Here is a 16747-nt window from a genome sequence, read left to right as displayed (position 1 = left end):
TCAGGCGCGGGAAAACAGGAAGCCAAAGGCAGACGAGATCTAAGCCGGATAGGACACCAGACAGGACGGAACAGACGGAATCGATACCTGATACTGGATACACGAGCAAGATACTGGACAGGACAAGACAGACGGGATCGATACGAGATACTGGAGACTGGAGAAAGATACCGGACAGGACGAGACAGGCGGGATCAATACCGTATACTGGAGCAAGATACAGGACAGGACGAGACAGACAGGATCAATACCGGATACTGGAGACTGGAGCAAGATACAGGACGAGACAGAGGGGATTGACACTTGATACTGGAGCAAGATACCGGACAGGACGAGAAAGGCAGGATCGATACCGGATACTGGCGCAAGATACCGGACAGGACGACACAGGCGGGATCGATACTGAAGCAAGATACCGGAAAGGACGACACAGGCGGGATCAATACCGGATACTTGATTCTGGAGCAAGAAACTGGACAGGACGAGACAGACGGGATCAATACCGGATACCGGACAAGACGAGACAGGCGGGATCGATACCAGATACTGGAGCAAGATACAGGACAGGACTAGACAGACGTGATCGATACTGGAGACTGGAGCAAGATACTGAACAGGACGAGACAGACGGGATCGATTCCGGATACTGGAGAAAGATACAAGACGAGACAGGCAGGATCGATACCGGATGCTGAGGCAAGATACCGGACAGGACGACACAGGCGGGATCGATACTGGAGCAAGATACAGGACGAGACAGGTGGGATCGATACCGGATACTGGAGACTGGAGCAAGAAACTGGACAGGACGAGACAGACGGGATCAATACCGGATACCGGACAGGACAAGACAGGCGGGATCGATACCGGATACTGGAGCAAGATACAGGACAAGACGAGACAGACGGGATCGATTCTGGATACTGGAGAAAGATACCGGACCGGACAGGATTTATACCGGATGCTGAGGCAAGATACCGGACAGGAAGAGACAGGCGGGATTAATACACGAGCAGGATACCAGACAGAGTCAAAATGTACGTCTTGCAAGTGCAGAGGTTCGTTGACGGACAAGGAGTGAATGAGAGCACTGAGTTTAAATAGGAGGGCAGCCAATCAGGCTATGAGCAAAAGCTGGCACCAAACGAGCGGGCCCAAGTGAGGGCAATGGGCAATGGTGACCCCTTTAGACGCTAATATTTTCTTTTTTGTTTCTAACGCTTTGTAGGGCCTCACTTTTCTGGTAGTGACCTAGTTCACTGGTCCAAGTTTTCCAAGGTAAGAATATACAATACAGTCATACCTTTCATTTTGATATACGGGATTTATTTGGGACAAAAATCTTAACTTATCGTGCTACTGCTCTCTTTAATGATACTCGCCCCACGTAGTTCCATAACATTTTGAAGAAAGTAAGATTAGGAAAGGGCAAAAGAAAGTGATAAATAAAAACTGAAATTGAGAAAAATAAAGAAAAAAAGAAATTGTGTTGTAACATGTTTTGTGTGTACACTTACAGTAACTTTAACTTACTGTAACTTAAAGTTACAGTAACTTTAAGTGTACAGTAATTGCTCATGTATCGTCTCTCTTCTATTCCCCACACACATACATTTTAGTTTCAATGACTACCTTATAGTAAACTTGCGTTTTATTTCGTTAAATATATTTTATCTTAATACTGTACTTTTTATGTTTAAATACTATTTCAATATGTTTTTAGTGATCAGTAATCTGTGTTTTTTAGGGTTAACTTGGACGCTTTTAGGAGGTCAGGAACGGATCAATCAATTTTTAATGATTTCATATGGGGAAAATGTACTCATTACACGAGCAATTTGAGCTACGAGCACGATCCTGGAACAAATAATCCTCGTATGTAGAGGTAGTACTGTAGTAATAACTCCATTTCCTTTCTTATTTTCCTTTATAATAGGAAATAAATAAACATTTATTTTTTTTCAATCCTTTTTTAATTTTGATTTTTTTAGGAAGTTAAGAATAAGGAGTTTATTAAAGCACCGAAATCTTTTCAGGTCATGACAATCTTTGCAAGTGGAAGTTTTTGTTTTAATACGTTGTCTCTTCCCTCCTCTGCATCCACCTGCTATTCCACTTGACCGGCTTAAGTCACTAATGTGAAATCAAATGTAATTTTCCCATTTATTTATAAATGACATTTAATTAGAGAAACGGATATTCTACACTGGCAGTACTTACTACCGTAAAATCCGGACTATAGAGCGCACCTGATTATAAGATGCACCCACCACATTTTAAGAGGATAACCGAGCCGCATGCGACCACACTAAAATATGTGATACAAACACAAAATTAACCCAAATCCGACCCGCGACTGTATCTGAATACAAAGTACACAGTCCAAAAACCACAGCCGGCACAATAAACGGAAATTGATACCGGTACTCAAAATTTGATGCAAACCTGCAGAGTCCGGGTCCCGTTGAAAATAATCCAAGGGAAAAAAAAATTCTATTCCAAAGGTAGGGGTGGGGGTGGGAAAAATATATATCCACTATTGTCCGCTGCGTCCACAAACACGTCTCACCTTTACTCCACTTCCCATCAGCCCCCGTTTTTGATTCGCTGGTGGAAAACATATCACAAAAATATACAGTTGCAAATACATATTATACATGGTTACACATATTTACAAAGAAAGACGGTACACCGAGAGAGTTTTCAAAGCTTTAATAATAATATTATAACTTTCATCCCAAACCGTGACTGTGAAGGGTAGCAAAACGCTACTAGCAACACGCTCGCAACACAGTCAACGGATCTGTTAAAATAAACATACCGTACATGTAGAAACCACGGTAAACCGTTCTCACCTTCACCCTTGATGCTAGTTCCTTAGCTTGGCCAGGCTTTAGGGCTAGCTTGGCCTTTTGGCCGTACCTCTTGCCATGATCTTAGATTTTTGCATTTCGGAGATGGAATAAGAGCTTGCTCTGTCCACTCCACGCATCGGCCCGGTATTGCAGTACCTCCGGGAACGGTGCATTCGCAATGATCGCAGCAAGGCTAGGGCTAGGACCTTAGCTTGGCCTTTTGGCTGAGAGTAAGTGTCCCGGCTCCTAGGCTCTGTAGCGTATTATGAACTGACCGATAACGGATAATGGATAATGAATAACGAAGATAGAACAATAACCCTTAAACCCCCCCCCCCCCCCCCTCCTTATAACTGACGTCATCAAAGTCGTCTTCCCCAGTATGGGAAGGAGGCTTTGTCATATAAATGTCGTCCCACGCTCCCTTATTCAAAATCACGCTAGCAACACGCTCGCTAAGTGAAGTTTACATGCAGTAGCTGTTTCCTTCTTTATCGGACTGCTCGTTTGCTTATAGCTTGAAAGCTACGTCATGTGCCTTTCTTTTAGCAATTTGCATGATGAGGATATGTCTACGCTAATTTAATTTGTGCACGAGCTAAGACGTTGCAGTCTTCCTCAGCGCATATATTCCACCGGTCTAAATCTTACCTTTTGTACCTGAGCGCCGCTGGCGGCCGTTAGAAAAGTTACATAAATTGGCCGCATCACTGAATAAGCCGCAGGGTTGAAGGTTTGGGAAAGCGGCTTATAGTCCGGAATTTACGGTATATACGTTTTTGTGTTATGGAGGATACTGGGGGTCTGGAGCTAACTAGCAGTTTTCTATCCCCCGCTATTCAGCAATTTCATCTTGCAATACCGACCTGGGTTATCCTGGGGGTCTACTGCCTCTGTGTTTAATACAGGAAATCAAAGCACGGAGTGGTCCAAAACAAACGATCGTGTAAAAAAACAGACCTGTTTATTGTTAGCTCCTGGTAAATATGTGTATTAGATTTTTATTTTTTCTTAATGATTTTCTCTTCGGTTCCCCTCAGGAAAATATTCCCGGAAAGACTTTCAGTTACTGGATTTGGCTGGACTCCATTCTAGAATTGATCCGGAAGCACCTGTTGCCTGTCTGGAACGAAAAGTGAGCTTTCAGCAGTTAGAAAATTCAGGAGGATATTTATTATTTCGCGGAACATTTTTTAAAAACATTTTATTTACTTCACTCCATTCCAAAATTTTAGATATATATCAGTGGTACCTCAACTAATGAATCAATTTTTTTCTGGGAGTAGCTCCGTAACATGAAAACTTCGTAAGTAGAGACGCATTTTGAATGTAAATGCCCTAATCCGTTCCAAGCCCTGCAAAAGTCTAGGTTTTTTTAATAAATCATAAAAGTGCACCAGAACATGAAACAAATACATGTTAAGATTATCACACAATAAAACATAAAACGAGAGGCATATAATGTAAAATAAAGGAAATTGAAAAAAATATATATTGATTTAGCTTTTTGACTTGTGTTTCTTGAAAAACTGCTCCAACGACATCTGCTTTTGCCAGTTTTTGACCATTTGTCAAAAATGTGCTAGGCAGACATCGTAATGAGCGATAGCCCAACTTTTCCACATGTTTTCCTGGTGATTCCTTTCCACAAATTCATGGAATTTTGCTAAGATGTCTTTAATTTAGGCTTTTTGAATGATAGCTCTATCCTCCTCATCCCCTTATCTTGCCGGGATCTCTCATCCTCCTCGTCTCTGAACCCTAAACTGTGGCGGTGACGGAAAAAGCATGCTGGGAGGCGCATGCGCACCGGATTACTTTCGTATGTAGAGATATTCGTAAGTAGAGGTACCACTGTATGTATGTACAGTATGTGCATATATAATATATATATAATGTATGTACAATATTTGACTCTGATATTGCAAACCAGTGCGCCTGAAAAATCAGAAAATATGGCAAATAAATTGGAAGTGCAGCATGACAATTAAATGCTACTACAGTACCTTGCTAAAATATATATAACTATATATATATATAACTGTTGTGTGTTTTTGACACTCTATACATGTGTATGTATGTATGTATATACTTTATATTATATACACTGTATTATCTGGACAATAAATTACACCTAAAAACCCCAAATTGGCCAGAAATTTGAAAGTGCGCCTTATATACTGCAAAATACAGTGGAAACGATTGGAAATGCATGCAGTATTTCTGCGTGTGTGTTACTACACAAGGTTTAAGGGTTTACGACCATTTTTGTGCAATGCATTGGGAATCAAACCTGGGTCACGGCTTATTGCTGACACTTTACCACTAGACCACGAGTGATACAGATGTCTTTCGGTCCGACTTTCTGTTTTCTCCAATCTCTAACATTCATTTCTGGTACCATGAGTAAAAAATGTGATAACGAGATTGATCTAGTGATTCTTCTTATGTGTCAGGTTTTCAATGTAAATCTCTTGAATTTCTGTCTCAAGGTAATTAGCTTGTTTTTATATTACTAAATATAAAAACAATGTTTCTCATACACACACACACATAAAGTAACGTTTCATCAATGAGTGTAATTATATCTCTTGTACGTTTATCAATCTTGTATTCTTTTATTTTGAAGTCATGTTCTTGTGTGTACTGATTTCTCTGACGTAAAATAAACCACTCCCTCTCTCTGTTTGGACTGCATCCAGGACGTAAGTTGTTTTCTGCCATCATCATGTAGAATTAAACTATATACATGTATTTTATCTGTGCAAATATAGCCACCAAATAGTCTTAATAATGTGGATCTCTGACATATGTCATCTGTATCACTTGTGGTCTAGTGGTTAGGCTTTGGTGTGCTCAACACTGCGACCTCGGTTCGATTCCCGTTGCCTGTGATGTTTTGCGATTTTGGTCAGCTACATCATTCGATTGGTCAATCAATGCACTAATAGACAGGCGCTGCCCTACTTACGAACGAGATTTGTTGGTAAGTTGCTTCAGTGCTATATTTTGTACGTTCAAGGTTTATATAAGTATGTTTAAGGCTTGTATACGTAACCTGTATTATTTTGTACTAAAAAATAGACATTTCATAAAATAATATGCTCTATAAAGATAAATAAAGTGAAGTTTAACTTACTTTTGGAAGATGGGCTTCAAGATTTAGGTGAATTTCTCCTATGTGAGAGAAAGTGGACGAAAAAAAAGCGATCCAACCATTTTCTCAACCACATCAAACTTTCTTGTTTCACTTTCATCTAGAAAAAAAATGGCTTACCTCTTCTTTACACTTTACACCAGGGATGTCAAACTCATTTGAACTCGGGGGCCACACGATAGAACAAACATTCTGTCGGGCCGGACTAGTTGATTAAAGAGAAAGAAAAAGAGAGATAAAGGAATAAGAGAAAGGGGGAGAAAAGGAGAGAGGGTGGGACAAAGAGAGAGAGGGAGGGAGAGAGCGTGAGAAATCCAAAGAGAAATAGAAAGACAGAAGTTGCTCTTTGTCTTTCTCTCTCTGTCTTTTTAACTTATTTTGCTCTAACTTCCTTTTTTCCTTTTCTCTTTCTCTCTTCCTTCCCTTCGCGCTTTTTTCCCCTTTTCTCTCCTTGTCTTTTTATTTCTCTTTGGATTTCTTTCTTCGGCTCACTTTCTTTCCCCCTCTCTCACGACTTCTCTTGTTATCTCTTTTGTTTCTCACGCTCTCTCCCTCCCTCTCTTTCTTTGTCCCGCCCTCTCTCCTTTTCCCTCCCTCTTTTTCTTATTTCATCATCTCTCTTTTTCTTTCTCTTGAATTTACTAGTCCGGCCCCCGACAGAATGTTTGTTCTATCGTGTGGCCCCCGAGTTCAAATGAGTTTGACACCCCTGATATAGAGTATTTAAATAGTGCTACGGAAAATACACACTGTAATAAAAATCAGGTAATATGCAAATGTGGGGGTGGGGTTTAATGTGGGCTTTTACTCCCCCGGGTGGAGTTAAAGAGCCTCATGGCATGAGGAAGAAATTCTCAGTCTGTTAGTGTTTAAAACGCACGACAGTAATACCCGATATATTTTTGCAAGGTACTATGCTAGCATTTATTAGCATCATACAACATAATAGTCAAATACTGTAAGTTAACTGTCTTTTAGGAGCAAGTTGTCATGTTTCTTTCCTTTTTTCTTCTCTTGTCTTGGTCTTTATAGCTTGATTATGGGTTTTGTAAGCAAAGAAAAGGAGCGCGCTCTGTTGCAGGATAAAGAATCGGGCACTTTCCTTTTGCGCTTCAGCGAAAGCCATCAAGGAGGCATCACATTCACGTGGGTGCAACGCCAACACAACGGTGAGCCCGCAAAATATACCCTGACACTTTCTTAAAGGGACAGTGTGTATTATTCAGCACCCTGGTAAAAATGATGTATTGATTTAAGAATACTTTCAAAAATACATAAACTATCATGTAAACGTGCACCTTTCGGAGAAAGACTTTCGAATCAATCCTCATATAACCAGAACACGATCAGGACCCAAACGCGTGACGTTCTCACACAAGCTTTTTATTTGACGGGAAATGAGTCATGCACGTTAGGAAGCCGGTCTGGCGTGGAAGGACAGGTAGCCAGAGACCAACGAGACCGAATCCAATTGCCCGAGTTGATATCGGACAGATGGAGTCGATACCGGATAGATAACGGATCAAGATATTGAAAATTAACAGGAGAAACTAGACGGGAACAAAAACTGGAGAAAATAATAAACAGGACAAAAACAGACGGAAACTAAACTGGAACCCGAAATTAAACAGGACAACAATAAACGGGAAAATTACCGGACTGGAGATATCACAGGAAAACAGGACAGAGTCAGAACCCACATCTTGTGGGGCAGAGGTTCGTTTGACGGGCTGACTCCTGAAGCAAAAGAGCGCTAAGCTTTATAGAAACAGAAAGTCAATCTCTCAACGAGCCTCAGCTGGCGTCACACGGGCGGGGCCAATTGGGCACCATGGCAACCGTGACACACACGGGCGGGGCCATTTCGGCGGCATGGCAACCATGACTATATATATATATATATATATATATATATATATATATATATATATACTGGACTGTCTCAGAAAATTAGAATATTGTGATAAAGTTCTTTATTTTCTGTAATGCAATTAAAAAAACAAAAATGTCATACATTCTAGATTCATTACACATCAACTGAACTATTTCAAGCCTTTTATTATTTGAATATTGCTGATTTTGGCTTACAGCTAAAAAACACAAAAATCCTATCTCAAAATATTAGAATACTTCCTCAGACCAAGTAAAAAAAATAATTTTATAACAGCAAAACTAAATCAAACATTTGAAAGTGTCCATTGATGCACTCAGTACTTGGTTGGGAATCCTTTTGCACGGATTACTGCATCAATCCGGCGTGGCATGGAGGCAATCAGCCTGTGGCATTGCTGAGGTGTTATTGATGCCCAGGATGCTTCGATAGCGGCCTTCAGCTCATTTGCATTTGTAGGTCTGGTGTCTTTCATCTTCTTCTTAACTATACCCCACAAATTCTCGATGGGGTTCAGGTCAGGGGAATTAGCAGGCCAATCAAGGACAGTGATGCCATGGTCAGTGCACCAGTTACTGGTGGTTTTGGCACTGTGGGCAGGTGCCAGATCATGCTGGAAAATGAAATACTCATCTCCATAGAGCTTTTCAGCAGATGGAAGCATGTAGTGCTCTAAAATCTCTTGGTACACAGTTGCATTTACTCTGGACTTGATGAAACACAGTGGACCAACACCAGCAGCTGACATGGCTCCCCAAACCATTGCTGACTGTGGGAACTTCACACTGGATTTCAAGCAACTTGGATTTTGCTCTTCTCCAGCCTTTCTCCAGACTCTGGCGCCTTGACTTCCAAATGAAATGCAAAACTTGCTTTCGTCTGAAAAGAGGACTTTGGACCACTCTGCAACTGTCCAGTGCTTCTTCTCCATAGCCCAAGTCAGACGCTTCTTCCGTTGTCTTGAGTTCAGAAGTGGCTTGACCATGGGAATACGGCTATTGTAGCCCATTTCCCGGACACGTCTGTGAACTGTGGCTTTTGATACCTGGACTCCAGCTTCAGCCCACTGTCTTTGAAGCTCCCTCAAATTCTGGAAGCGGCTCTTCGTCACAATTTTGTTAAGGCTGCGGTCATCTCTCTTGGTTGTGCAGCGTTTCCGGCCACATTTTTCCCTTCCAACAGACTTTTTGTGGATATGCTTTGAAACTGCACTCTGTGAACAGCCTGCTCTTTGAGAAATTTATTTTTGTGTCTTACCCTCCTGATGGAGGGTATCAATGATGGTCCTCTGGACAGCAGTCAGATCAGCAGTGATTTAGTTTACTGAACCAAGCTGAGTGTTTTTAAGGCTCAGGAAACCCTCGCAAGGTGTTTTCGAGTTAATTAGATGATTCAGGTGATTAGTTGAGTAGCCTACTTGTATACTTTTTCATGATATTCTAATATTTTGAGATAGGATTTTTGAGTTTTCTTAAGCTGTAAGCCAAATTCAGCAATATTAAAATAATAAAAGGCTTGAAATAGTTCAGTTGATGTGTAATGAATCCAGAATGTATGACATTTTTGTTTTTTTAATTGCATTACAGAAAATAAAGAACTTTATCACAATATTCTAATTTTCTGAGACAGTCCAGTATATATATATATCTCTGAAAGGGAAGAGGTTTTCATTCCTGATTTTTTTAAAACACTTTGTCACTTTAAAATACAATTACTTAAAGATTGTTAAATATACTGAGAGGTACTTAAAAATACAGTTACTTAAACATACTTAGCCTCTTAAAAATAGTTTCCTAAAGATAACTCAATATACTTAAAAATAGAGTGACTAGGAGTACCTTAAAATTTGAGTTGCTTAAAGATACTTACAGGTACTTAGAGTTACTTAAAAATAGAGTTACTTGAAGATACTTGCAGATGTTTAGAGTTACCTAAAAACAAAGTTGCCTCATGATACTTTAAGTTACTTAAAAAGAAAAGAGAGTTACATAAAGATACTTTGAGTTACTTACAAATCTAGTTTCTTAGAGATACTTACAGTTACTTATAAATATAATAACCAAAATATACATAGTTACTTAGTTACTAAAGAAACTTTGACTTACTTAAAAATAGAGTTGCTTAGAGATACTTAAAGTTACTTAAAAATAGAGTAACTTAAACATACTTCACGTTGCTTGACAATAGTTACTTGAAGATACTTGGAGATACTTAGTTACTTAAATAGTTGGTGGTCAGGATTACCAACTAGTTACTTATCAATTGAGGTATTTAAAGATACTTAAAGTTACTCAAAATAGTTACTTAAAGATACTCCAAGTGATTTATGAATTGAATTACTTTTTTATAGTTCAACTACTTAGAATAGAGTTACTTAAAGATAATTCAAGTTACTCAAAAATTGGGTTATTTAAAGATACTTTAAGCCACTTAAAATAGAGTTGCTTCAAGATACTTCGAGTTACTTATCAATTGAGGGATTTAAATATACTCAGTTACATAAAATAGTTACTTAAAGATACTCCAAGTGATTTATGAATTGAGTTACTTTTTGATAGTTCAAGTTACTTAAAATAGAGTTGCTTAAAGATACTTCAAGTTACTCAAAAATTGAGTTATTTAAAGATACTTTAAGCCACTTAAAATAGAGTTGCTTCAAGATACTTCGAGTTACTTATCAATTGAGGTATTTAAAGATACTTAAAGTTACTTAAAGATACTCCAAGTGATTTATGAATTAAGTTACTTTTTGATAGTTCAAGTTACTTAAAATAGAGTTGCTTAAAGATACTTTGAGTTACTTATCAATTGAGGGATTTAAATATACTCAGTTACTTAAAATAGTTACTAAAAGATACTCCAAGTGATTTATGAATTGAGTTACTTTTTGATAGTTCAAGTTACTTAAAATAGAGTTGCTTGAAGATACTTGAACTTTAGTGGTTAAATCAAACACACTGTCCCTTTAAGATTTTCTTTTTTCTTTCTTTTTTTTCGGGCACCAGGCGAGGCAACTATAATCTCAGTGGAGCCGTACACCAAGAAAAGCCTGAGCGCCCTTCACTTTCCCGATATTATCCGAGACTACAAGGTGATCTCGGAGGGAGAGGTCCCCAAAAGCCCCCTCAAGTTCCTCTACCCCGACATCCCCAAAGACCGAGCGTTCGGACCACATTACAGCAACCTGCCTAGCAAAAGTAAGACTTGTTTTCAGGGTTCGTACGGGTGCTTGAAAGCCTTGAAAATGCTTGAATTTTATTGTTGGGTTTTCAAGGTCAGGGTGAAGTGCTTGAAATTGTTGCCATTACCATGTGTTTTGGCAGTATGACTCTAGAGACCATGCAATAAATGAAGTTTTTTTCGTTTTGTTTTTTTTAAGTGTGTAAAAATGACGCCAACACGCCTGCTCTGGTAGCTTGTCATTATGGCGTTGTCATTTGAAGCGTCACCGCCCCCTATTGGTTCGCACCCAAAAGGACAGCTTTATTTAAAAAACTGAATTTGTTTTTTTAATGATATATTATCAATATACAGACAATGCCCTACTTACGAACAAGATTCCGGACGTAAGTTGAATTTGTTCGTAAGTTGCTCTAGTGCTATATTTTATATGTTTCAGGTTTATATAAGTATGTTTAACGCTTATATAAGGAACTTGTATTGTTTTGTACTAAAAAAATAAACATTTCATAAAATAATATGCTCTATAAAGATAAATAAAGTGAAGTCTAACTTACTTTTGGAAGATGAGCTTCAAGAGTTCCTCCTTCGTGGTAGAAAGTGGCCGAAAAAAAGCCATCCAACCATTTTCTCAACCGCATTAAGCTTTCTTATTCCACTTTCATTTCAAATCAAACAGATCGCCTCTTCGTTACACTTTACACCAACCATATTGAATGGATTCAGGAGATATCAAACAATAAAAATGTCAAAGTTCTTAGCGCGCTGGAGATACAATCTAGAATGCTTACACACGAACTAGGAAGAGGAAGCGGATTTCTTCTTCGGTGAATGCTGTGTGACTTCTCACAGCGCCACACGCCAGTAGTGGCGGAGAGAAGCACTACAGTAATGTCCTGTACTTGGACAAAGGTACACACAATACAAAATCTAACTTACAGAAATGTCCGGATATTTTTCGACATCCTGAAAAAAATGTTCGTATCTACCTTTTTTCGTGAGTTGAATTATCGTAAGTAGGGGAGCGTCTGTAATATAAAATATTATACACCAAATTACTCAGTAATTAGTAACTTACTTAGTAATTAGTCCGAATTTGGCTTATTTTCCTGCTTTTCATACATACAGCACTTTCTTTTTTTGTCCTCTGTATTGAACTCCATTATTACCCAGAACCAATAGAACCTTTTCCATGTTTGTAAACAAGTGTGACGAAGCCAAGCTGCTCGTGCATTGTTGAAACGAAATGGCAGAATTCATGTCAGTTTATAGCAACCCATTGACACAAAAAGACTGTGGAGAATAAATGAGGACTGCTCAAAATAGCACAAAGTATGTGCTAGCAGATAGATAGCGACTTTTTTTAGTCATCATGGTCAACAACAAAACAAGGTCTGTTTGATCAGCTCTAGATTTCTTCCTTTGGAAGTACTTGTAAAATTGAAAAAGTGCTTGAATTTGTCCATTAAAAGGTAATTGAATCTTGCGTTTTAGTATTTTATTGTTTTGTGTTTTACTTTCCATCAATTTGTCCGTTTTTGTCTGTTTTCCAGTCCAATTGTACATCCCGTCCACCCTCATTCCCTGCTCTGAAATACGGTGAGTCGCATTCTGTTTGTACACCACTAGATGGCACTCAGAATCCCTAAGGACACCTGGGTAGCTGAACGGGAAAATGGGACAAACCTGGCACCAAAAATACCAACACTATATACACATACATATATATATATATATATATATATATATATATATATATATACCGTATTTTCCGCTCTATAAGGCTCACCTAAAAGTCTTAATTTTTTTTAAAAGCTGACCATGCGCCTTATAATACAGTGCGCCTTATATGTGGATCAATATTAAGTCGCAAAGTCTTGCAACTAATGCAAGCAGCCGCCGACTCGATTTTCCCCCGAACGCGAGTAGTCCGCTGTGTATGCTGGGATTTATATACCGGCGTTTCATTGGCTAACCAATGTGTCAATCATTTGAATCGATCACTATTGGCTAAAGTTATTCAGAGGTAAAGGGGGCGGATCCCTTTTATCATTTACAGGCTCGTATAGGCTAAAGGTGCAAAACAAACCCTGCAATTGGCCGAAAAAGATGTGTCAATCATCAGTTGAATCGATCACTATTGGCTAAAGTTATTCGGAGGTGGTGCTCCACCCTGCTTTATTCCTGGACCCCGGCTATTTCAGCTGAAAATGAAAATCTCCATTCTGATCCCTGTATTTACAGGCTTGCATAGGCTAAAGGGACAAAACAAAGCGTGATATCGATGTTTCTGTGATGGGTCTTTTTTTTAAATTAAACTCAATTCCAAGTGTTTATTGTCATATGCACAGTAAAGTTGCGAGCAAAAAGAAAATAGAAACTAAGGAATGGTTGGCATTTCTTGAATCCCAAGACTTTAACCTTCCGAATGATATTTGGAACGATGCATTTGAGTGACATCGTACGGACACCGCATCCGCATATTTGCTTCTTTGCAAGCTTTCGGAATGTTAAAGGGGTAATAATTTGGACTGAACTATTTGACTGTTTTGTCCACGTCCCATTGTAGCGCCTTATAATCCGGTGCGCCTTATGTATGGAAGATATAGGACCAAAAACTATTTTTTTGGGGTGCGCCCTATAGTGCGGAAAATACGGTATATACATACAGTATATATATATATATATATATATATATATATATATATATATATATATATATATATATATACATTTGTTTATTTGTCTTCCACAGCATCTCGGATTCGAGCGCCTCGTTGTCTCCTTGCGATTCGCCCGGGCCTCTGATGAGCCCGGGAGAGTTTGACATGCTTAACCATACACTCTGCTTCCAAATGGATGTGGTGAGTCTTAAAGGGACAGTGTGTTTTATATAGCCACCCCTAGTGGTCTGAAATTACTTGATGCGTTGGAGTATAAGACTATTGATTCATATGATAAGCAAATACATGTGATGGTCACTTAGTCACGTCATACAGGCATCTTTCACTTTTTTTTCACTGTTTCCTTTTCTATCTACTCATGTTAGTCAGGTTGCTGCATGTAATTACTTGCCAATAGCTGCTATTTTTATTGTTAGCGTGTTGTTAGTGTTGATTCTTCAGTGTCACTTGCCTTCCGAAGCTGGCGAGTCCCACAATCAGGAATCTCTTAGTTTTGTTCTATTGTTTCCTTTTCTAGCCAATCATTTTAGCCACTTGGCTGCGGGCTACGGCTTGCCACTAGTTGGTATTGTTGACTGCTGTTTCGTCCTTCCTTCAATTTCACTTCCATAGCAACTCATGCAAGCAAACGTTGCCGAGTGCCCTCATTCATCTTACCCTTTTATTAACTGTTTCCTTCTCTAGCGACTCATGTTAGTACCTAGGCTACAGGCTCCCCCTTTCTGCTAGCCGTTATTGTTATTTGCTCTTATTTCCCACTGGCCACGATTGAGGCATTTTCCCCCCATCTCTCTCCTTCTCTAGCCACTCATTTTAGCCACTTAGCTGCGGGCTATTGCTTGCCGCCTGTTGCTATTGTTATTGTTGACTGCTGCTTAATCCTTCCTTTATTTTCACTCCCCCTACCATAGATACTTATGCAAGCGAGCATTGCCGGGTGCACTGATTCAAACATCTTTCCTATTTTTTTCACTTTATCCTTCTCTAGCCGGGTACTGCAGCCTAGATGCTCTTCTTACTGTTAGCGTCCCGTGTTCATCCTGCTCGCCTTCCACAGCCGGTCATGCAAGCGAACGTCGGCGAGTTCAGTGGTTCAGGCGTCTTCAATATTCTTTTCCACTGTTTCCTTCTCTAGCCACTCATGTGAGCCACTTGGCTGCAGGTAATAGCTTGCTGCTGGTACTTAATTTACTCATTGTAAATAAAGCTTGATTCTGCAGTCTTCTACTGGCTTTTTTCGTAGCTTCAGCTGTTAGAGATAGCTGCTTACAGCAGATTTGACCAACTCCAGCTATTCGCTCTTTAAGCTGCTCCGGGTGTTTCGCACGCTGGTTTTTCCCTTCATGTTCCGTTGCCAGTTTTTAATTCATCACGTGACAAAATATAGGAATTTTGTCTTTGGACATCCGAAGGTTGTTTCCTTTGAATGCAAACACTTCAGCTTTATTCTAAGCTACAACGACATCTAGTGGCGAATTATTTCACACTTACTTAATTATACGGTGCGCAATTTAAAGGTGTTTGAATCTCATGATTCTCATCTTATCCTAATTGTGTTCTTTGCACTTGTTTACTTTCCAGATGGGCTCTCCATTTTCACCTTGAAGCGTTTGACAAGAAGAACTTAGAGAATACAATTCCATATACTGAAAACCCTCTCCTGTAAACGTTTGCTAATTATTTGTGTTTATTGTGATTTTAGTGTTTGTGGCTGAATAAAACTATTATTGTGAGTGTACTCTCAATTCAGGTGTAGGTTTAATTTGACGTTAATGAATCGAATCTGTACCAAACAATTCAAAATGACACGCTATTTGTGTAACAAATGTAATCAAACAAAACACAGAAATAAAAAGTATGGGTGCAGTACTTCGTTTTACCAACAGATGTCGGGCTTACTGAGTAGTTGACGTTTGGTTTCGGTCCTTACGTCATTTTCTACAAATCTCCAAATGAATTAAAATGTTTAAACAAATGTACCCGTTTTATTTCTACTTTATAGATATTGAAATAAGATTAGATAAAAACAAAAAGGAAAGCTGTTAGAGACTACGTCTGTGTTACGAAATAACCTATTCACTTGTGTTTTTTTGTTTTTGCAAAGATTAAAAAAGAAAAATGAATATTGTTAATAACGATACCAAATGCATAATTTTAACAAGCTGACAATTTCGATTTTATTTAAATGAAGTGTTGCTCCCACAAGTGAAAGAATAATTTAAGAATTGCAGTGTTTTATAGACTTTAAACCATACATACACAGTAGACCTGTGCCAAACCTACCGTTTCTTTCTAAAGTACTTGAAAAAGTTGTGGCGCAGCAGTTGAATGATTTTATATCCGAGAACAATCTTTTTGAATCTATGCAATCAGGATTCAGGGCTAACCACTCTACTGAGACAGTCCTGATTAAAGTAACCAATTATCTTTTACTGGCAATAGACTCCGGCGCTTCATCACTCTTGCTGCTGATGGATGTTAGTGCTGCCTTTGACACTGTGGACCATAAAATCTTACGAGACCGGTTGGAAAAATGGATTGGTCTCTCAGGAACCGTTCTCTTATGGTTCAGATCCTACCTCTCAGGTAGGACGCACTGTGTTAAATATGGTGAAATTACATCTGAGCCCTTTAGTGTTACCTGTGGTGTTCCGCAGGGTTCAATACTTGGCCCCCTTCTTTTCAGCATTTACATGCTTCCATGAGGTGATATTATTCGTAAGTATAATATCAGTTTCGATTGCTTTGCAGATGACACTCAACTATATTTTCCGATGGAAGAATCTGCCACACTTAACTGTGGAAATTTGGAGGCCTGCCTTACTGAGATAAAAGAATGGATGTCAACTTCTTGCGCCTTAACTCTGAAAAGACCCAAATGTTAGTTATTGGTCCATCTAAATGCTGTGACTTGTTCTCAAAAAAGGCTCTTAACATTGACAAATGTAATATCACCCAAAGTGACTCAGTCAAAAATTTA

The 16747-nt window shown here is 39.0% G+C and overlaps 1 protein-coding gene and 1 pseudogene across 1 annotated transcript in view; both read left to right on the top strand.

Annotated features, from left to right (window-relative positions):
- stat4 (signal transducer and activator of transcription 4) overlaps positions 1-15512 on the top strand; it is a 38592-nt gene extending 23080 nt beyond the window's left edge. The window contains exons 16-22 of the mRNA XM_088352246.1: positions 1229-1278; positions 3896-3990; positions 7045-7181; positions 10909-11100; positions 12637-12682; positions 13839-13947; positions 15349-15512. Of these exons, the coding sequence (XP_088208372.1) occupies positions 1229-1278; positions 3896-3990; positions 7045-7181; positions 10909-11100; positions 12637-12682; positions 13839-13947; positions 15349-15372 (653 nt within the window). The 3' untranslated portion in view covers positions 15373-15512. The remainder of the gene's footprint in view (positions 1-1228; positions 1279-3895; positions 3991-7044; positions 7182-10908; positions 11101-12636; positions 12683-13838; positions 13948-15348) is intronic.
- LOC148352496 (U2 spliceosomal RNA) lies at positions 2900-3033 on the top strand (annotated as a pseudogene).
- Positions 15513-16747: the final 1235 nt, after the last annotated feature.

This window comes from Urocampus carinirostris, chromosome 14 (genome assembly GCF_059441175.1).
Source record: "Urocampus carinirostris isolate Australia breed hairy pipefish chromosome 14, RoL_Ucar_1.0, whole genome shotgun sequence".
NCBI lineage: Eukaryota > Metazoa > Chordata > Actinopteri > Syngnathiformes > Syngnathidae > Urocampus > Urocampus carinirostris.
Note: the sequence above shows the minus strand (reverse complement) of the source record. Positions and strands in the feature narration are given on the sequence as shown.